The sequence below is a fragment of the Trachypithecus francoisi genome, unplaced genomic scaffold (assembly GCF_009764315.1).
Source record: "Trachypithecus francoisi isolate TF-2019V2 unplaced genomic scaffold, Tfra_2.0 Lachesis_group2, whole genome shotgun sequence".
NCBI classification, from domain to species: Eukaryota; Metazoa; Chordata; class Mammalia; order Primates; family Cercopithecidae; genus Trachypithecus; species Trachypithecus francoisi.
In genome coordinates, this window is record NW_022681465.1 from 10,894,498 (window position 1) to 10,916,827 (window position 22,330).

At 41.4% G+C, this 22,330-nt stretch overlaps 1 protein-coding gene across 4 annotated transcripts in view; it reads right to left on the bottom strand.

The window, feature by feature from the left end:
* The window catches only part of CTNND2 (catenin delta 2), a 942,360-nt gene that overhangs the window by 95,234 nt on the left and 824,796 nt on the right, over window positions 1-22,330 (bottom strand). For 3 of the 4 annotated variants that reach the window (XM_033178804.1, XM_033178806.1, XM_033178805.1), the window contains exons 16-17: window positions 18,876-18,950; window positions 17,692-17,842 (exon numbers count right to left, since the gene is read on the bottom strand). In XM_033178804.1, coding sequence (XP_033034695.1) covers window positions 17,692-17,842; window positions 18,876-18,950 — 226 coding nt within the window. The remainder of the gene's footprint in view (window positions 1-17,691; window positions 17,843-18,875; window positions 18,951-22,330) is intronic. The other variant, XM_033178807.1, reaches the window with a different exon arrangement.

Consider the following 22,330-nt stretch of genomic DNA (forward strand, 5'->3'; position numbering starts at 1 on the left):
GATAGTTCTTTTGCAAACTGTACTTAGTTATGGAATGCTCAGTATTGTTTGTTGCTCATGGAACTTTACCTCTTGATCCAGTAGCACAGTCACACACATGTGTATAATTTAAATATTTATCCTGAGGAGCCCTGATACTTTGGCATTCAAATTCTTTTAGCGAGTGCTAGTCCTTTGCCTAACAGAAAGAAGCTCACTGCATAATTCCTCTACTTTCCCCTATGAAGATGCTTTAGAAAAAACACTCCCCTTTCTTCAACAAACATCCTTGCCAATATTCATCACCCACTCTATCTCTTTTTATCTGTTACCTCTTCCCGCTGAGGACTAAGCTCTGATTTTTTTTATCTTGCCCAAATTCCTATCTAAGGGGTTTGGGGAGTCATGCCCTACAAACCATAAATTCTCATCAGATGGGTTTATTTAGCCCTACATATGGTGATTTACTTTCCAATCTGACTCTGGCATAACATTATGTGACAAAGAAGAAAGTCAAAATATTTTACCCCAAAACATGTTTTTTTTTTTGCCATATTTTGAAATGGTCCTGCAGAGCTGTCCTTTGTGAGGGAAATTTTGCATCTGTAAAGAATCTCTGCTACCATAACTAGACTTTTTATTGCAGGCCCTCCCAATCCTGAAGAGATTAACTGAGAGTCTAGCACCTTTTAAAGGTCTGAATAGGAAACATTTGTCATCTATTGTCTCTAAGGGCAGCCATTATAAGACTTCAAAGGAACCTTGGTCTCCACAATCTTTTACCTTCTTTTATTTATTTATTTATTTTCAGATGGGGTCTCACTCTGTCACCAGGCTGGAGTGCAGTGGTGCGATCTTGGCTCACTGCAACCTCCACCTCCTGGGTTCAAGAGATTGTCCTGTCTCAGCCTCCCAAGTAGCTGGGACTACAGGTGCACGCCACCATGCCCAGATAATTTTTGTATTTTCAGTAGAGACAGGGTTCCACCATGTTGGCCAGGCTGATCTCAATCTCTTGACCTCATTATCCACCCACTTTGGCCTCCCAAAGTGCTGGGATTACAGGCATCTGCCACTGTGCCCGGCCTTTCATAATCTTTCATCCTAACCTGAACATTTCCTTTCTATTGATCCCAGGTCTTTAGACAAACTCAACTGTCAACCAGAAAATGTTTAAATTTACCTACAGCCCCCCTCACTCCCTCCTCTCCCCCCTTGCCCCCCACCCCCCCCCGCCCCGCCTCACCACCTCTGCACTTTGAGCTGTTCCACTTTTCTGGACCAAATCAATGTATGTGATTGATGTCTCATGCCTCTCTGAACTGTATAAAACCAAGTGCACCCTGACAACTTTGGGCACATATTCTGAAGACCTCCTGAGGGCTGTGTCACGGGCCATGGTCATTCATATTTGGCTCAGAATAAATCTCTTCAAATATTCTACAGAGTTTGACTCTTTTCGTAGACACCTCCAAGACCAACCAACAGTGAGACTCAGTGAGAGCGAAATACAATTGCGATAGTGTTCTGATGGGTTAAGCAAGCTGTCACAGAAGAAGGCGATGCTAACGCCAGGATGTGGTCTCAGCTCAATTAAGGAATATTCAGAGCAGATCACAGAATTTCTCCTTGAGTCTCCCACTGTCTATGTTTCCTTAGTTCAGCAGATTAGCAATCTGACCAAAAAGCGAGACCAAAGGTTTGATCTGCAAGAGGGACTGATTAGCTGCTCCCAGTACCCGATGCATTCATATACTAACCCCAGAGTCACTCTGCACATAACACATGCTGTCAGTCAGGGCCTGGGGAAGGGACAAGAGGGAAGAGCTTGTGAAAAATCCTGTTAACGTATGTTTATTGCGGCACTATTCACAATAGCAAAGACTTGGAATCAACGCAAATTTCCATTTGTGACAGACTGGATTAAGAAAATGTGGCACATATACATCGTGGAATACTATGCAGCCATGAAAAAGGATGAGTTTGCGTCCTTTGTAGGGACATGGATGCAGCTGGAAACCATCATTCTTAGCAAACTATCACAAGAACAGAAAACCAAACACCGCATGTTCTCACTCATAGGTGGGAACTGAACAATGAGATCACTTGGACTTAGGAAGGGGAACATCACACACCAGGGCCTATCATGGGGAGGGGGGAGGGGGGAGGGATTGCACTGGGAGTTATACCTGGTATAAATGACGAATTGATGGGTGCTGACGAGTTGATGGGTGCAGCACACCAACATGGCACAAGTATACATATGTAACAAACCTGCACGTTATGCACATGTACCCTGTAACTTAAAGTATAATAAAAATAAAAATAAAAAAATAAAAAATTAAAAATTAAAAAAAAAAAAAGAAAAAAAAAAATCCTGTTGCCATGATTCAAAAGCAATTCAAAGCAAGCACCGCCTCACATCCCCTCTATATATCAAAGACAACACATTTTAAAAATCATTCAGGTATTGGTATACGGCAGAGGAGAGTATAAGCAGAGAAGAGCGTTTAAGAAGTGATACATAGCTTTAATTCAAGAAAAGTAGTTCACCAAAATGCAGTGGTAATACTCTAGCATTTTTGGAGAATGGTCAAGGCAGGGTTATAGCTCTAAGTATTCATTTACATATTTTCTGTTTATTTTCCTTCTCCTTTGCTTGCTCACTGAAATGCTGAAGAAATTCTAAGCTCAACCCACAACTAAACAGAGACACAGCTTCAAAGAAACTATGGGCCAAAGTGCAAGAGGGAATATTTGGATGCTGCCTGAAGGATCAGGTTTTCAGGTCCCAGAGGTTAGCCAAGACTGGACCTGGGAAAAGGTAGTGGGGGGATGTCGGGGGGCGGGGAGGCGGGAAGCAGCACCTCCAACCCTGTGGTCTAACCAGCTTGGTCACATGTAGACATCCTGAATGGTGAGGGATTTACACACCTTGAGTAGGGTAGGAAACCCTGTCCCTATTGAAGAATTGAGAGAGTCCCTGGAGGCTTCCCAGACCCCTATACAATTGTCAATGTTATATTTGCGTTTTACTGTTTTCAAGCAGCTCTTTAAACCCATCCTCTTGATTAAATTGGTCTTCAAATGTAAGGGGCTTTATTAAGTGGAAAGGTAGAGTCTTTTGCTGAACTGAAGAGGCTCATGATATCTTCATCGAAGTGTGTGTCGTGAAAGATTATATTAAAATAATACCACTTGATATTCCTACTGTCTCTCTATACAGTATTCGAAACAATTTAAGCTGCATTTTCACTCTAGGGATCAATGACATTAGTGGCAATGTTGGCTGCAGTTGGCTGTTCCATTAGCAGCAACTATCTGTTATACAAATAATATCAAGAGGAAGTTTGGGTCAGCAATTTCTGGAACAAATTTTTTGTCTTCTCTAATCAGAGAATGGAATATCTCAGAGGAAAAATACTCTTAGGTTTAAACTTTAATAATTATAAACTATTTCAAAACTGGAAGAAGACAGTTTTTCAAAAGATTAGCAGGCAATTTTTATTTATGGTGGGTTTCACAGAATCAAATCAGTGGTTCTCAACCTCAGCTATACTTCAGCATCCCTCAGGAAGCCTCAAAACAAGTACTCATATCTAGGCGGCTCTGGGTCAGGCTCAGGTGATTCCAGTGTGCATCCAACTTTAAGAATGGTAGTCTTTAAAAAGGACTTTTTGTCTGCTTCGGTTTGCATAGTAAAAATAAAGCATGTAGTTCTGTTTTTATAAGTTTGTGATAGTGGTGTGTTCAAGTTAGGGAAAGAGAGTGAGGGTAAGTAGGTCTCAGTTATAAAAGACGCTCTGGTATAGGTTACAATGGCAAACTGATTTAAATTACTTAGGAAATCTATGTATGACAACAAAAAATTTGGTTTATAAAACCACAATATTATGACTTCGACCTATTATGCATTCCAACATAACTTAATAAGAATCTGCTAGACGACAGAACAGATCCGTTCTGGGGGTTATAGTAGCAAAGAAGGAAGACGCTGTCTGTGTTTCCACAGAGCTCGTATTCTAGCAGAACAGTAACTCTGCAACAAGGATCTTCATCACAACATTAACACAATGCTAGGCATAGTGGGGCTTTCAAAAGAAGCACAAAAAGTAAAAGTAAAAATCGAGAAAGGTATTGTTCTTATTCCTAAAGAGTGACCAGGTTAGATGAGGAGATGACACTACTCATGTGAGTTGTCGTGAACTTACATGAGTGTTGTACACAGCATTCCTTAAACCCCTTACGTGCCAAACTTGGGGGGTATACAGATTAACACAAAAAAGTGTAAATAGGGCAAAAGTAAATAAATCCAGAGTACTCACAGAAGCTTGTAAAAAGGGTGGGGCCTGAATTTGTCTTGGAAGACGGGTTAGGAGTAGATAGGAAAGGAGGTGAAAGAGCCATCAGGGTGGGGAAATGGCTGCTGTGAGCCATCTTAGTGAGTTACAATGAAAATGTTATCAGTAGGGACAGAGGAGAGAGTGTCCAATTGGAAAGGAGGCTGCGAACTCAGAAATGGTACATATTGAGGATAGATAGAGACAGTGGATGTAAAATTGTAAAATTATACAAGGCCTGAAAAATATAGGTAGTGCAATGATCCAAAAAGCTGGCAGCTGAGCTTCACAGCAGAGAGGGAAAAAAAGGAGAGAGAGAGAGAGACAGAGAAAGAGAGAGAGAAAGAGATCTTATATGGCTCAGAAAACTGATAACTGGGCAATAGGATACAGAGTATAGAGAAATCTTTGGAATCTATAGGTGCTCACCTTCTGAGCCTAATTGCAGATTAAATACTGATCATGCTCTTGAAACATTTGAACTCAGTGGTGAACTGAATTTAACTGAAGTTACAACTGGGCTGAGTTTAATTAAAGCCCAGACATAGTTGAAGCATTAGATTGACTCAGCCCTCTACCTTAGGAAACCCATGGATGAAATGAGGTGCTTTTTAGGAGGAAGGAATTACCGATCTCAGTCTATTCAAATCTTTCAACATAAAACATCTGGCATACAATAACAAATCACAAGACTTGCAAAGAAGTAAGACAATATGACCAAAAATTAAAAGAAACTAAATTTATCATAGGCAAATCCACAATAATATAGATGTTAGAATATGTAGATAAGGACTTTATCTGTGATATATTTGTTAAATTATCTAGTGAGATAATGGACAACATGCATGAAAAAAATTAAATTCAGCAGAGAAATGGAAACTATAAGAAATAACTAAATTGAAATTCTAGAATTGGAAAATACAGTATCAGACAGGAAGGATTTATATAATGGCCTTTATAAAGGATTGAAAATAGCACATGGAAGGACCAGTGAGTTTAAAGATAGATTACTAGAAATTATCAAAACTAAAGCACAAAGTGAAAATGAAGAATAAAAAAGTCTTAAACGGAGGCTATAAGACCTACCTGCAGGATAGTATCATGTAGTGTAATATACATCTAACTGAATTCCCAGAAAGACAGGGAAGTGAGATAGGGGTAGAGGAAATACGAGAATCAATAATGACCAAGTATCTTAAAAGCAGGTAGTATAAAAACACATACTCAGGAAACAACAGTAACAACTGAATTCTCATCAAAAGCTATGGAAACCGTAAGACAATAGAACAATATCTTTGAAGTGCTGAAAAAAAAATATTCTCAGAATTCTACTAAGTAGAGATATCCTTTGTGGATGGAGGCAACTAAAGACATTTTCAAAATGGTACAAAGCTGAGAGAATTTATCTTCAGCAGACCTGCACTATAAAAAGTGCTGAACGCGTTTCTTCAGGCAGAAGGGAAATTATATCAGGTTTATACAAGTTTATCCTGGATTGCAGGAAGAAATGAAGAGCACCTGAAATCAAATGGAGGAGAGGTTTAGACATAGTGTGTATACGGAGAGGGAAAAGGAGGAGTGCGCAGGGGAGGGGAAGGAGGAGGAGGAAGGGAAGGGAGGGGAGAGGAGAGGGGGAGAGGACAAAAAGATCCAGGACACAGCAGTGACGTAAAGTGGAGAAGACAAGGGCAAAGAGGGGAGAAAAATAGAGGAGGAAAAGAGTAGGACGAACACTAGGAAAGTTTTATCCTAGGAACCAAAATACGTGAATGTGCCAAATGCTGCTGGAAGGTTCCAGCAAGTTTGGAAGAGAGACATACCTAATGCACTAAGAAGCACAAACGCTCTTGGGGGCCTCAATAAAAATTTTTATTAAGAAAAAAATCTGGGCTGGACACAGTGGCTCACACCTGTAATCCCAGCACTTTGGAAGGTTGAGGTGGGCAGATGGCTTAAGGTTGGGAGTTCAAGACCAGTCTGGCCAGCATGGCAACACCTTGTCTCTACTATGAATATAAAAATTAGCCAGGCATGGTGGTCCAGATACCCAGGTGGCTGAGGCATGAGAATCGTTTGAATCCCAGAGGCTGAGGTTGCAGTGAGCTGAGATTGCATTACTGTACTCCTGAGTGACAGAGCTTGAGTGACAGAGTGAAACCCTGTCTCAAAAAATGTTTTCTAAAAAAAGAAAAAAAATTGAGGCAGCAGAGTTCATTTTGTGTCATTCACATCAGGAAACACTGACTAGTTTGTAATTGGAGTACTTTGCAAAGGTAAGCGTGGCAGTAGTGATGTGGGAGAGGGGAGTGCAGACTGGGTAAAAAGGGATGGAAGGCAGGAACCCCCATAGGGTGCTATGTGTGTGTCCTGGGCTTGCCATGCTATGGGCTAAAACTGAAAAGTAAAACGCAGAGGGGTAGTAAAGAGAACTCAAGAAACTCCTTGGCAAAGTATCAATAAGAGACTATACTTGGTTTACTCACTTGGGATAAAGAAAAGGAAGAAAAGAAGACAATAAAAGTTTCTGTTCATTTCTATCACTGAGACAAGAAGGCCAAGTACAAAGCGGGGTTTGTGCTCGGATCTGAGGAAGAAAGGAGATGGTGACTTGAAAATTAAACTTACTGAGTTTCTGACATTTGAAGAGGAATAAGGTCACTCACATAGACACTGGGGGTATTAGTCTGTGGAGTTAATAGTCAATTAAAATGTAATACCACTAGCTTCTATTCCATCACTATAACTTTCCTTTCTGACCAATAAATTAGACCAAAAAATTGAGACTGTTCAACTCTCAAGGTGAGGACCACAGACATTTGTATCTTTTGATCTGTCTTGAGCTTTGAATAACCTCTAATGTTAATGTTGCAATACTAGTGAGTTTTAATTAAAAGTAACACACTGCACATTAACACATACGTGCAGCAGCCCAGGCTATAATGCCTCCAGTTCAGTTGCCTCTATCAAATGATAAGAAAGATACACTTTGGGTTTAAAGGCTATTACATGCTTAGGAAATAAGCCACCCTATGCTTCAAATCCATTCATTTTACCTGACATTGCTTAAATACATTATAATACAAGAAATTGAATAGGAAAATTTTGTTTTAACTTAAAAAAACCAAGCTTCCCAAATGGACAGTACATTGTTATGAACTTTCTGGTTATGAGAGAAACAATGTCTGAATTTCAGCTAATTTTCTTGAATGAACTTTCAGGACATTTTCATGAGGAGCTGTTGGGAATTGCTTGATTCTCTCACTCAATGTCCCTTTGACTGGAGTCTGGCAGGATGAACAACATGAGCTTTTTTCTTCTTCAGGCAATTGGTTTGGGAGCAGAATCTGCGCCTACTGCTTGTGCCAGGTCACAGACCAGCATCTCTCATCTGGCCTCAGGCTGCCCAGACACTCGCGGGGCTGCATCTCTAGGCTTCTGTCTCCTTCCTGGTTCCCTGGTGTATGCCCGGGGGACTTGCGGTGCCCTTCCTGCTAGACTGGTGTTCCCTCCCTGCTGTCTGCCTCCTTCTCTTCTGCCTTATGCGCCCCCCAGGGCAGCACCACTGGCCCATCTGATTGATGGCGCCAGCCTGGAGCCTTCCTTTTAGCTGAAACCCAATTACAGCCATCCTTGTCTGCTCCGTAATTTTTTGAGATCCAGTATAACAAATATAATCAAACATCAGCCAGGACGGGTTAAAGAGAATTCATCTTTAAACTTTTAAACTCTTTTCTAATCCATTACTTTTTAGTATTCAAGAGTAAAAACAATAATTTCTTTCCAGCTGATTGAGACTTTTGTTTTCAACAAGGAGAGAAGATAGCAGTCCACACATAGAAGGGAATTCAATGTAAAAACATTATCCTGCGAAAGTCTCTTTTCTATTTTTATATTCTCAAGATTTGGTTGTGGTTATTTGAGGAGAGCCATTTCATTTCTCATGCATCCTGCTCTCTAAAGCTTTTCTTCGGAAACTGTTTGGCCAGGCATAAAATGAATACCTAAACAGTCCAGATAACGTTAGGTCAGCTCTCCCTCTCTTGCTCTCTTTCTTCGAGGTCTCTAAGCCTTTGGGCAGAAGTTCTGAATTTGAATCAACTGGAAATGTTTCAATTTTGCCTTTTTTTCCCACATGGAGTATATCCAAGGGACAAATCATTAATTATTATTTAATAAAATAATTATTGGCTCTTCAATTTATTTACAAGTTCCCTTTTAAGGAATTCTTATCTTCCAGACCCAGCTGCCAAAATTCCCTAACAGGTGTCCCGAGTTAATTAACAAAGAACCCATGGCTTCACCGAAAAGGGAGGCAGCCTTCATGAAATTAGGTTCTGGCATTTAGGAGATGGGAGCTGCAATAGGCACCTAATCTGAAGATACAATGTTCGAGCCAAAGTACAGAGCTTGCCTTCTGCCTAAAATGTGGCTTGTGAAATCAAGTTATTAAAACAATCCAGCAGAGAAGCAGAGAGAGCTCCAACAAATCACCTTGCCTAAGAAATCAGGTTTCTTTTTAACATACTAATTGAAATTGCAAGTGTTCTAATTAAAACGGCATCTGTCTGGGTCTGAAGAAACATGTTTCAAAAAGCAGAGAAGATGTGTCTCTAACATTTCCTCATATCTACTTAATAAAGTGAACTTACATATTTCCAGTACTTAAAACAGCATGTTGCCTTCCTGGGTTGCACTGGCATTTCCACAGCCTTGTAGCTTTCCCTGGACGGAGGTGGGATGTGTCCAGGCTCAAGAACACAAGTAAAGATGGTGCCTATGGTGATCAGTGACCCTCAAGGGTCTGTTCCCCTGAATGGAGTGCCCATATCCCAGAGCGTTTTGTCACGTGCCAGTCGTTAGCATGAGATGCAAAATAATAAAACACACGGGCAACCATTTTAAGTGATAGCAGTCTAAATGTTTTTTAGAGCCCTCTGTTTTTCAGTTTTGCCAGCAGACAATGGGGATGCAATGTGATACTGTGAGCACGGAGAGGATACTGACTCGGGTGCGTTTCAATACTAAATTGCGGAATTTAGACCGACTTTGAGGAATGATGTCCTGAGTATCATTTGTAACCATTTGTCATGGAAGTGGAGACATGTCTATCAGGATCTGTTCATTCCCCAGCTCATGCTCTGGTCATCGAGGGTTTGGTTAACAGGTATCTCAAAGCTTCGATGAAGAGCGGTATTTCCAGGTTTAGAATTCCCAGGTTCCGTTGCGAGATGAGTAAATAAAAGAAAATCTTTATAAAGCTTTATATGTAACATTCAGGACAGTATTGATATAAGGAAGATTTTTCCTGTTCTCCCCAACCCTCACTCCAGTTCTCCAAAGGAAAACACATTTCTCACTAACTAAAGACCTGGCATGGAGGAAGGAGTATTGTAATTCTATGGGTATCACCACTTTCTTTATTCCGTCTTTATTTTCACTCAAAGACAGAACATTTTTATGTTGTTCTTTAAATATCACCAGGAATCTTTGTCCAGAAACAGTCTTTACAATGTGCAGATCAAATTTTTATTTGAATATTTAAAACATTTTGGCAAGTAAAGGAAGCTTGAAAGGATGGCCCTAATTCCCCCTGCCCACTTCTGACCTCCTTAGCCCCCCGAATGAAAGAAAAGGATGATCTAAAGACCCATGTGGGGAAAGGAATAGCAATGATTTTTACTACTTAAAAAAGAAAAAACTCCCAGGCAATAAACTACCCTTATTTTGTTCCTCATTTCATTCACGTGGAAAATCATGAGTTGTGTGCTGCTTGCTACACAGGGGGGCGCTGTGTAGTGCCCTTCCCTTCCATCTCTCCTGGTGGATGCCTGTGCTTGGGAAGCAGCAGATTCCCCCTAGGAAATGGTCCTATCCTGACTCCAGAGAAAGTCAGATCCTGTCTTGTGCTCCTTTTGAGGTTGGAATGGGGAGAGAGGGCATTGCCTGGACAGAAGCTCAGCTAGTTGGTAAAGTGAAAAGAAAGCCCAATGTGAAAAGTGGATTATAGAATAGGAACATATGACGGTGTCAAAGGAAGATTCTTACACATCCTCCCCAATGTGGTGAAGCAGCCATCCCAATGGGAGCAGAATGTAGGGAAACAGTCCTACAAAGCACAGGAGGATGAGGCCAAAGGATGATGGCAAACTGGGAAAGGGCCAGGCTCACGACACAGAGGATAGGCCCTTCTCTTCAGCCTCAGGAGGGTGCTGAGAGGATGCTCGCAGCATCCCAGCCCTGGCTCGCCTGCTGGAAACTGTGGCAAGCCGCCACCTCCCGGGCAGCCAGGGGAAGGGCTCTGCGAGCTCCGCCAGTACCCGCAGGGATGCAGTGGCCCCGCCAACACGAAGCTTTGGCAGTGATTGAATCGCACACAGAAAGCATTACTATTTCCTTCCCAATCTCAAGCCTCTTCCACAGTGGCAGCAGAATGAGTTTGATTAGAGTCTGGATTTGAGAGAGCATCTAAGCTGTATTTCTTTCCTCTGTTCCCTGGACACTGTAGAAAGAGACAGACACAGACATCCCCCTAGCCCTTCCTCTATTTGGATTCCCCAGACCTCCTCCAGATCTGCTCTTTGAATAAATACACTGTGTTACTTATCCACCAGTTAATTCATTCATCAACTACATACCGAGTGCTTGTTATGAGCATAGCAAAGTGCTAGACACTCTCAGACATAAAAATAAATACATCACCTGATGCCTGCTTATTGTTTCCTTTGGGGAAGGCATGCATACACAAAAAAACATAAGAGACAATGTGAGGATAAAATTCACACAATGGAAATCCAAAATAAGCGAGAAGGTTTCTTATCAAATAGGTGCTGCCCACTTCATCTCTGGGTGCAGGGAGTAGCCTTTATCAGGAAAGGCCACTGCAAGGTGGGCATTGAATGGTGATGGCAGGTAGTAAATGCAGGCTCATGTATGCTTTAAGTGTTTGGTTTCTTTGAGTTTGTTTGTTGGCAGAGAGGATGGGATTTGCCTAAAATAAAGGTCTGCCATCTACATCAGGAACTGTCCACGTGCTGAAATGGGTGGCATTTTGCTAAACTTTTTGTTGAAGCAATACAATATTGTTTGCTCTTTTCACTGAAGCTAATTATTATCATTCCTTTTTTAAACCTTCCATACTCAGAAGGATAATTAACATTTTTTGAAGGTTGCAAAGAAATGTATGGATGTGCATTAACCTCGGCTACTATTCCATGCCAGTAGGAAGAAAAAGATCTATCTATAGCGTACTTATCGCTGGTTCCCAGAGACAGACACATAACTGTGGAAATAGTCCAAATAGAAAGCCAAGGGAGAGGCAAAGCGTGTTACATTCTGCTAATGCTACTGTATGATTCTCATTAGACCTCATGGGATAGCGTGATTATTGTTCAATAGCCTATTTAGAGTTTCCCTGATAATGGAGTCTAAGAAAGATGAACGATTCCTTAGTTGCAACTGTGGTAGCCTGTCTCCCCCAACCTCTAACTAAAAGAATGATCTAAGAAGAATTCTATTTTAAACTGAAAATCTAGAACCAATGATGGAAAAGAACTGGATTCTTTCTGAAATCCTGAATGTCTGCATGCATCTAGTAAATTTATGGAGAAAACAAACTGCCTGTTTAATTCTTGGCTTTTTAAATAGAAAACCCCTTTTTTAAAGTTAATGTTTTATTTAATTTCCTTAATGTTTTGCTGACTTGGGGGTCATTTTAAGATGATGACCAGGCAGGAAATATTTGTTTCAGTCACTTTTTTTCCAGCAAATATTTATTAAGTCCCTACTATGGATTGGACATTGTTCTAGGGACATGAGATATGCCAGCAAAGAAACAAGAGAACTCTCTGCTCTTAACAGGCTTACCTCACAGTGGAGAAAGATGGAAAAAAAACCAAGATGAATAAGTAATACGTTTATTAGAAGGTAATTGGGGCTGTGGAGAAAATTAAGCAGGGAAAGGAGCTGAGGGTAAGATTTTAAGTATGGTGGCCAGAAAAGCTTCTCTGGGAAAGACGTGAGTGAAGTGAGGACTGAGCTGCATAAACGCCAAGAGGAAGAGACTCCAAGCAAAGGAAGCAGCAGGTTTACATTCCCTGAGGCAGGATCTCAGAGCATGTAATACAGGAATCACAGTCAACCAGTGACCGAAGAAAATTTATTGATTTTAAGAGGACTAGGTGAGGTTGGAGAGGTCATAGGGAGCTTCCACATCTGCCCTGCAAAGACTTGATTTTACACTGAGATGAGGAGGGTTTGGTGTGGAGGAGTAATATGCTCTGACTAAGGTTTCAACAGGATGATCTGGTTGCCACTGCAATAGGAGACCATCTAAAGTGAAGGAAGCATAGGGAGACTAGGTAAGGGGGGGCACAGGAATAAGCCAGGAGAGAGATGATGGGAGTTTTAGACCAGAGAGAAAGCAATGAAGATGAAGAGAAGTGTTGGAGATTGGGAAAACTCAGAAGGACAACCAGATTTGTTGACAGATTAGGTATGAGGTGGATTGCATGAGTCAAAGAGGGTGCCAAGGTGTCTGTCCTGGGCCCCTGCAAGAGTAACTGGTCATTTTCTGGGGGAAGACTGTGGAAGGGTCAGGTCTGGGAGAGACCTTGGTTGTGGACATGCTATATTTAAGACACTCATAAGACATCCAGTGGAGAGGATGAGCAGACAGACATTGGACACAGGATCTGAGGTTCATGCCGGAGATACCTGTTTGGAGTAACCAGAATACAGATGATCTTCAATGTCATGAAACCATATGATGTCACCCTAGCCTTCTGTGAGAGGTGACAGACAGGAGAGGAGAGGAGGTCCAAGATTAACCTTTCACTGTTCTTCATTCAAAGTCACTGCAGCTTTCTTCTGTGTATGAAGTTCTGTATACCATCTTCCTACAAAAACCACTTGGGTACAGCATTTAAGGTAAAATAGTTAGTAAAAGTCACATTTCCTCTCTCTTAAATACAATCCAATGTTGTTCTTGCTAAATTCTGCTCTTCTCAGTCAATAAAAAAATGTATTGATTTCATAAACCTGTGACTTAGATATTTTCCCTTCTACTTTTAAATGACTGGCTTCATTTCCTGTCTGGTGACATTTGATAGTAAAGGTTTAGTTGAACACAGGCAGTATAGTGGTCTAAATGTTCCTGTCTCTGAGACAAGACTAGATAACTGGCTTTTGAGAAAGAAGAGATGCCTAGGAGCTGGCAAACCAATCAATAGTTCACTATTTTGTTATATTATAATCCACCAAACACACACACACACACACACACACACACACACACACACACACACAATACCTAGTAGTTAGTATCCAGGCAGTAGATTGATTAGCTATTGAATTTTTTCTCAGTTTTTTTGAGAAGGGATAGGATTTTATTGGGAATCCCAGTGCTGTCCTGTCTGAAACAACTGTGCAATGAAAAAAAAAAGTATATGGGAAGAGTATCTTGACCTTTGGAGCTAACGACCTACTTACTTTAGATATACCAAATCTACAAAATTCACAGATAACACTTACATTCAATGCAAACTAAGTGTAAATAGCAAATTGCAAGCTTATTTCCTGCTGTATAATGTATTACAAGTATGGTGAATCTATGAGACACCGATTTGCAGTCTGGTCTTGCAGTGAATAAATAAATGACTGAAGACCTGCAAATACTATGGTTATTCTTGGAGGATATGATGGCTATTGTGAAATGGCAGGAGAAAAAGTGGCTGCTTCTCAGGTCATAAAAGGCTTAATATATCACTCTCTGTAATTTGGATAGGGGAAGAACAACCATGTAACTATAGAAACATTTTGTCTGCAACTTGGAGCCACACTTGGTCTTCCAGTTGCCCCAGGAATGGAATCTTGAGCTCTCTGTCTATTGTCACCTAATTTCTCCCAGTTCCCAAGATCACCTGTACCCTTGCCACGGAGGTTGTACAGCTCCCTTCTGCTGAGCCTCTGGATGCTGCCTACTGACACCTGTTCCCTGTATTCAGGCTGCCGGATTTCATGCTGTCATTGGACTAGTGACCCTACATAAATCATATCCTTAATACCAGATGCCTACCAGCCAGAACAATGGCCTGCAGGGACTGTGTCATCCTCTGAGAGGTTTCAGTAGATTCATCTTTCTCCAGGAGATCAATCAGCCTTAGCCTTAGCACCTTCCCACCTACAGAGGAAGGCATCAGAAGGCCTCTCTGACCTTGGTTCCTACCACTCACCCTGCCAGGTACACAAGGCCCCTTGAAGGCCTGGAGCCCACTGGCCTGCTCCCAGTTCCCTTTCCAGGGGCTGTGTGCAAAGGCTGCCCCTTTAACTTGGATTCTTTTCCCCCCAAATACCTGCATGGCTTCCTGTCTCACCTCCTTTGAGTCTCTAGTGTTACTTTCCCAACCACCCCTATCTTCACCTCCCATTGAAAATCACAACCCTAAACTGGATATCCACATATGGAAGAATGAAACTAGACTTTTACATACAAAAATCAACTAAAAATGGATTCAAGACTTAAACATAAGACCTAAACTATAAAAATTCTAGGAGAAAACATAGGGGAAAACTATATGACACTGATCTGGGCAATAATGTTTTTGGATTTGACTCCAAACGCTCATGCAACAAAATAAAAGATAGACAAATGGGATTACATCAAACTAAAAAGCTTCTGCACAGAAAAAAAAATAATGGAATGAAGAGACAACCTACAGATTGGGAGAAAATATTATTAGTAACCAAAAATATAATTCTGGGTTGATATCGATCATATATAAAGAATTCAAACAATTCAACAGCAAGAAAACAAATAACCTGATTAAAACATGGGCAAAGGATATGAATAGACATTACTCAAAAGAAGAAATACAAATGGCTAGCAGATATATGAAGAAAGGTTCAATATCACTAAGCAATGCAAATTCAAACCACAATAAGCGATCACCTCACATCTATCAGAACTGTTATTATAAAAAAGATAAAAGATAGCGAGTGTTGGTGAGGATGAAGAGAAAGAGAAACCCTTGTACACTATTAGTGGGAATGTAAATTAGTATAGCCATTACTGTACTGATTAGGAAAACTGTATATAGGTTCTACAAAAAGCTAAATATAGAATTACTGTGTGATCCAGTTATCCCACTTCTGGGTATATATCCAGAGGATCTGGTATCAGTATGTCACAGAACCATTTATAGCTCTCATGTTCTTTGCAGCATTATTCACAATAGTTTATGTATAGAAGCAACCTAAGTGTCCATCAATGGATAAATGAATAAAGAAAATATGGTATATACACAAGGGAATACTACTCAGCCATAGAAAGGAAGGGAATCCTGTCCCTTACAATAACATGGATGAACCTGGAGGACATTATGCTAAGTGAAATGAGCCACTTACATATATACACATCCAACATGATCTCACTTAAATGTAGAATCTAAAACAAAGGAATTAACAGAAGCATAGGCTGGGTGCTGATGGCTCATGCCTGTAATTCCAGCACTTTGGGAGGCCGAGGTGGGTGGATTACCTGAGGTCAGGAGTTCGAGACCATCCTGGCCAACATGGTGAGACCCCGCCTCTACTAAAAAATACACAGATTAGTTGGGCATGGTGGCACGTGCCTGTAATCCCAGCTACTCGAGAGGCTGAGGCAGGCGAATTGTTTGAACTTGGGAGGTGGAGGTTACAGTAAGTCAAGATTATGCCACTGCACTTCAGCCTGGGCAACACAGTGAGACCCTGTCACACACACACACACACACACACACACACACACACACACGCTTTGTAGAAGCAGAGGGTAGAATGGTGCTTTTGAGAGACTGAAGGTTAGAGGAATGGGGAGATGTTGGTGGAAGGGTGCAAAGTTTCACTTAAGAAGAATACATTTAAATACGAGACTTATTATGCAACAAGGTGACTAGAGTTAATGTATTTTATATTTCAAAATTGTTAAGAGTAAATTTTCAAATATTCTCACCAAAGAAAAGATAATTATTTCAGGAGATGAATACGTTAACCAGCTTGATTTAATTAGTTCGCATTGTATGCATTCAGGTTGAGGATCTCTTATCCAAAATGCTTAGAACCAGAAGTGTTTTCGGATGTCTGATGTTTTCGGATTTGGGAATATTTGCAGAATACACACCAGTTAAGAATACTGGTTGAACATCCCTGATCTAAAAATTCAAAATTGGAAATGCTCATTGGAGCAAATTGTTGGCACTCAAAAAATTATGGATTCTGCAGCATTTCAGGTTTTAGACTTCTGGATTAGGGACCCTCAGCCAGTATATCATAGTATCACTTTGTGGTCCATGAATGTCTATGTTTATAACTTAACTAGTTTACCATTAAAGAAACACAATCCTTATGCTAAGTGAAAAAAGTCAGACATAAAGGTCATATGTTCTATGATTCCATTTATACCACATACCCAGAATAAGAAAAACCATAGACAGAGAGAATATTGATGGTTGCCAGGGGCTGGAGAAGGGGGATGGAGAGTGATTGCTAATGGGTACAGGGTTTGCCTTTGGGGTGATGAAAATGTTTTGAAACTTGATACAGGTGGTGATTGTACAACATTACGAATATCCTAAATGCCACTAAAATGGTAGACTTTAAAGTGGTCAATATGTTATGTGAATATCATGTCAATTACAAATAAAATCGCAGTCTCACTCATTACCCTTTACTCAGCTCCATTGTGTGATTCATTTGTTTAGTTTGCTTTTTGAACATCTCCTTCTCTTGAATGTAAACTCCACAAGGGCAGGCAGGGCTTCCTGTCTGTTTTGCTTATTGATTTAATGTCTGGGCCTAGAACAGGCCTGGAACAAAGCAGGCCATGAGTTTTGTTGAATAGACAGGTGAATGTATTACCTCTTTTGTGCCTTGTTAATAAAAGATCCACTGTATTTCTTGAATACCAAATTAAAGAGAGATAATTTCTTAAATGAATAGGATTAAAGGGCTAGTATGGTCTCATCTAAAATAAATTTAAAATAGAGAGGGGAAGAAAAGTAATCCTATCAAAATTCCTCAGTTCGCTGCATGGGAAACAAACAGCCAGCCTGGCAGAGGTTCACAGGATTGAGAAAACGGTATCAAGGGCTGAGCACTGAGGTCCTTTTTAATTTGCAAGGATTAGAAATGTCAACAAACATCGCATTTTCCTCTAAATTCTAGAAGATGAATCAGTGCAGTGGATTTAAACTAGAAGGACAGCAGAAACAATGAGGCTGCTAATAAATGCACAGCTTCTGTACAAGCATAGGCTGTGCATATGGGTTCAACCACACCTACCCCGAGAGAAAATATTTTCACTGAACACCTGTGACACTGTGAATCAGGGAGAACATACCGATGAGTTCCTTATTTCTGACGTCCAAGGCCATGTTCCGCAGCGCCGTGGCCACCGCGCACACCACGCGGTCGTTGTCTATTCGGAGCAGCTCCACGAGGATAGGCAGGCCTTTCTCTTTTCGGACAGCGGCTCGGATATATACTGACCACTGCAAAAACAGGGAAGGCGAAGGGCGTTAGAGACAGGGAGAAAACCTGACATGCAAATAGTACATTTGCGTTTTCAGACGGATGCTTACAGGAGCCAAAAAGGTTGAATTACCAAGACCTATTGTAGAATGGGTTGAATCTGTTAGACATGCATTTAAACTTTTTAACTGTGTTTTTTGCCTTCAACTTGGGGACAAAGATTTCAGGGTTAATCAGTGAACCACACTAGGTTTCCTTTGTGACACTGTTTTCAGTACTTGAAGTTGAAAGCCATTTGCGTGATGCGTATACTTGATGCTTCAAGATACAGAAGTTTGGGACAAGCAGATGTGGCCAGTGACATTCAGAGAAATAAAACAAGAACGCTGAAAAAGTAGAAAATGAGAATGGGTTGTGTGGGAGTGATTTCTAAAGACAGCTTTGAATTTGGAGATGGGGCACACAGGTGAGTTGCTGAACGTGCTGTCAATAAGTCGTTTGCTGAACAATAAAGAGTCCACTAGTCAGAAATAGGCCGGGGTGGATAAATGTAAATATGACATTGAAAAGCAAGAGTGCACATGGTAAAATGTTTTTTAAAAAACATTAAGGTCAAACTGTATAATGTTCAGGGCCATAATTCAATGTCTTCTTTATAAAGTAGGACATGAAATTTGTTTTGGGTTGGTGGTCGTCAGCCTTAATGGAACACAGGTAATGCATCATATTAAAATGTCCTTGCAGTATCTAGATGATAAAGCATTCTGATTCACTTAACAGAATGCAGGCCCAGATTTTCAGACATTTGTATGAATGACGTATACTCTTCTACAGTATCCTGGAGAAGAGGGTACAATATAAAAATTAACAAGTGTAAGGGTTTTACCTGTTGCAATTTCATTTTGATTTGAGAAAATTACATTCACGCAATGAGGTTGTGGATTCTGTGGTAGGGTCCTCCTGGGGACCAGTCCTTTCCCACCCAGTCCCCCCACCAGGCCCCCTCCGCCCCCCTTCCCCCATGGGGGCAGGCACCCCAGAGCTGGCTCTCACCTGTGGCAGGCAGGGAGCCCCCTCTGGCAGTGAACGTAGGGCATATGCCATGCCTGCCACATCCTCAGCCCAGCCCTGCATGAAATATGAGATCAAAAAAACAACTTCATCCTGTCCTACATTAGAAGTCACATTCACATAGTTTCTTATCACCATCAACTCACACTGTATGCTTTTCTCTCACCCCTACTTTGTGTCTCAAGCTCTAGGAAGCCTTGAGGGGTGAGGGGAGCAGGTAAAACTCACTAAAGCATCTCTTGGCTGTGGCGATCTATTTGACAGCTCCACTTTTAGGGAGCAAAGAAGTGGAAGGTCAGGAAGTGTCAGACATGACAAAACATTGAGGTTTGCAAACTGCTTCTTGGGATGTGGCAATCTGGAACTGACATCCCTTCCCAGGGAGGAAGCCCTTTCTCCTGGTACAATGCCAATTTCCATCGATGCATTCAACCGGCATGCTGAAACATGACTTCCCCGGACACATCTGCCTCCCCTACTTCTTGTGCCCTGCTGAGTCTCCAGTCCCCCAGCTTGGAAAAGCCTGGAAATCTGAGTTTATGCAGCCCACTTAATCCTGGGATCTTCCCTAAAACTAAGGAGAGAAGCTAGAAAAAGGAAGAGAATGCAAATCAGGGTGTGGGGTCAACACTGACATATTGCAAAAGGAACATCAACAACAACATCGGGGAGATATTCTTGACCTTCTGGGAGATGGCAGGGGTATTCCTGGCAACTTAGGCAGGCTGATGCATGTGCCCTCAGCCTGGGAGGGAAGAGATGAACTGAGGAAGGTGAGTTCATCTTTTCCCCAGCACCACTTCTTTGCAGGCCCCATGCGACTGGCTTGTATATTTGAGATCTCTTCTAATTCTTGAAATTCCAGGGTGGTTAGCATTTTTATCTTATACACGGGGAAATTTAGGCACAAAGATATTCAATAACCTGCATAGTCACCTGCACTCGACTCTGGGTCCTGTTACTCCCTATCTGTCTTTTTTTATGCTGCTGACATTATACCCCCTCTACCATCATCTCATCCCCTCTCCTGTAATCCTTCATGCTTAGTCTCCCAGACACGACCTAGCGTTTCCCTCCATCCTTCCAGACACAGAGGAGAACCTGGCCATATCTGAAATGAGCCAAGAATAAATGGACATAACTTTGTCCTTCTTAGAAGTCCAGCTACTAGCCATACCCCCCAGTGTTGGATGAAAAGGTGATTTGGTATTTGGAGAACAATGGGAATCCTTCAGCTTTGCTGGGAATTGATTTCAGAGCAATAACAACAAAAAGAGGCTACTTAGGACCAAAAATGTGTATGAGACATAGAAACACATTTTTGATATGAGAAATTGGTGAGCAGTGGTGTATTTTCCCTAAGAGAGAAAGGATAACCAGACAATAGATTTGATATTTTTATTGCTGAGGCATAGAAAATAGCTTTCATTTTGAAAGGTTAGTTATGTGTATGTTTGTGTGTATACAGAAGATTTCCAATATTGTCACAGCAAATGAGACCATTTGCCCAGATTTAGTAGGTCCAATACAAGAAGTCATGTCTACTTGGAATTTCTCGCTTGCGTCAGGAAAGGATCCCTTCTCCTTGCAGGTGATGGGACAAAGCTTTTGCAGTCCTCTTCCTGGGGAGAGGCTCGGGCCATTATTTGACCCAAAGAAGTGTTGTCAGCATGGGACAGAGAAGCAGCAGCAAGCATGTATTGTCTAAGGCTAGGGGGCACAGATCAAGGTAAAAGATGGAATATATTTGAAAGAGAATTAGAACAGGGAGAAAATAATTTGCCCTCTCCCTAGTCAATATAGAGCCTCCATGTTGGGGAAATAAAGGATGCAGTTTGGAGAGGAAGCAAGATATGTGGCAGCACTGTGGGGGCTGCAACCTGATCCCTGGAGTCCTCCTGGACAAGCCCCCCTCCATGGATAAGGGAACTGAGTATGACATCCCCCTTGAAGATGGGAGAATGGAAAGTCCACAGCTCGGCTGCCCTTCTTGGAGGACAGCAGTGGCTGAGCAAGACTCAGTGAAGTGTCCTGTACCGTCCCAGATGGGGGCCACAGGGTAGGAACAGTGACATGGCTTGCTGGGCTGGGGAGGGCTGGGAGGATTCGTGTAGCCCGAGTGTGGCAAGGGGTAGCCGCTGAGGGTGGTCTTGAATGGGTGGGGTGTGTAGGTTAGCTGAGGAGGAGAAATGAAGAACCCAGGGCTGCAGAGGGGTTACTTGGCCAGGAGGGAGGAGACACATCAGTGGAGCACATGGTGGGAGCAGACAGTGCATCTCTGGATTAAGGAGGGGAGGTGGTTGCATCTCAGGGGAGCTCAAAAAGGATAGAGGCAGGTGTGGGCCAAGAGAGGACCCTGGACCGGAGATGGTCCAATCACCAATCACCACATCCTGGAGAAGAGGCCGCATAGAACAGAGTCGATTCCACACTGAGAAAATCGACATCACACCCTCATCCTCTGTGCAGGACTATACTGGTAAGACCCCCAAGTTTAGCATCAACTGCAGGGGCAGGAGAGGATGAAGGTGCAGAACATAAATGTGGCCACGCTTGAAGCCTGATGGGACTGGGAAACAGCTGAATTTGACTGGGTTTGCCTAGAAATGTTGAGATTCACATTTCTTTCCTTTCTATTTTTTGGCCTCAGGCAAATGAGGGCTCAGAGATGAACCTGAAGTGAATTAACAAAGATACTTGCACACAAGTTTGTGTCCCATGAAATTCGTAAGTTGTATGTATTGAGAATTTGGTAACAAAGAGAAGTCAATAACTTTTAACCCTTTAAGGCCAGGTTGCCTCATTCTAATGTGGATTTCCAGGGATCTGACTTTTACAAATCCCAGCCCAGTTATAAATACAATTGATGGCCATAATTTTTCCAAAGAGTTCCTCCTTGCTGAAACTGAGGTGATTCTGTGAAGGCTGATTTGTTCCTGAAGGGAGATTAATACTATAATTTAACTTTTCCTCATTGAAATCCTAATAATTTGCTAAATTACAATGACAGTGTTTTCCTTTAAGTACTAAATATTCTCGTCTGAGGCTGAACCCATTACAGTGCTAAAATTCTGAATTTGTTGATTAATTCTCTATATTCTAAAAGTACTCTTGTGTTAGAAGTATAGTCTGCAATTAAATGACTATCAGTTACATGATCATTTGTCCATTAACTTTCTTTATCAAATTAGCCATTTCCTCACTTTTTCTTTTAACAAGGTAAAGTCAAATTTTAAAACCAAACTCTTCCAATGAAAAATACATACGATGAATTTGGTACAAATGGCATGCAATTCCTAAATGTGTTTCTGAATTTATTTACGATACCAGGGTATCTCATTCCCATGACAAGAGGGTAGGAAACACCTCCTGCACTGAAAAGCTTATTTAATTAGTCTTATTTCTACCAGTAGTTTACTATAAAAACAATGCACAAA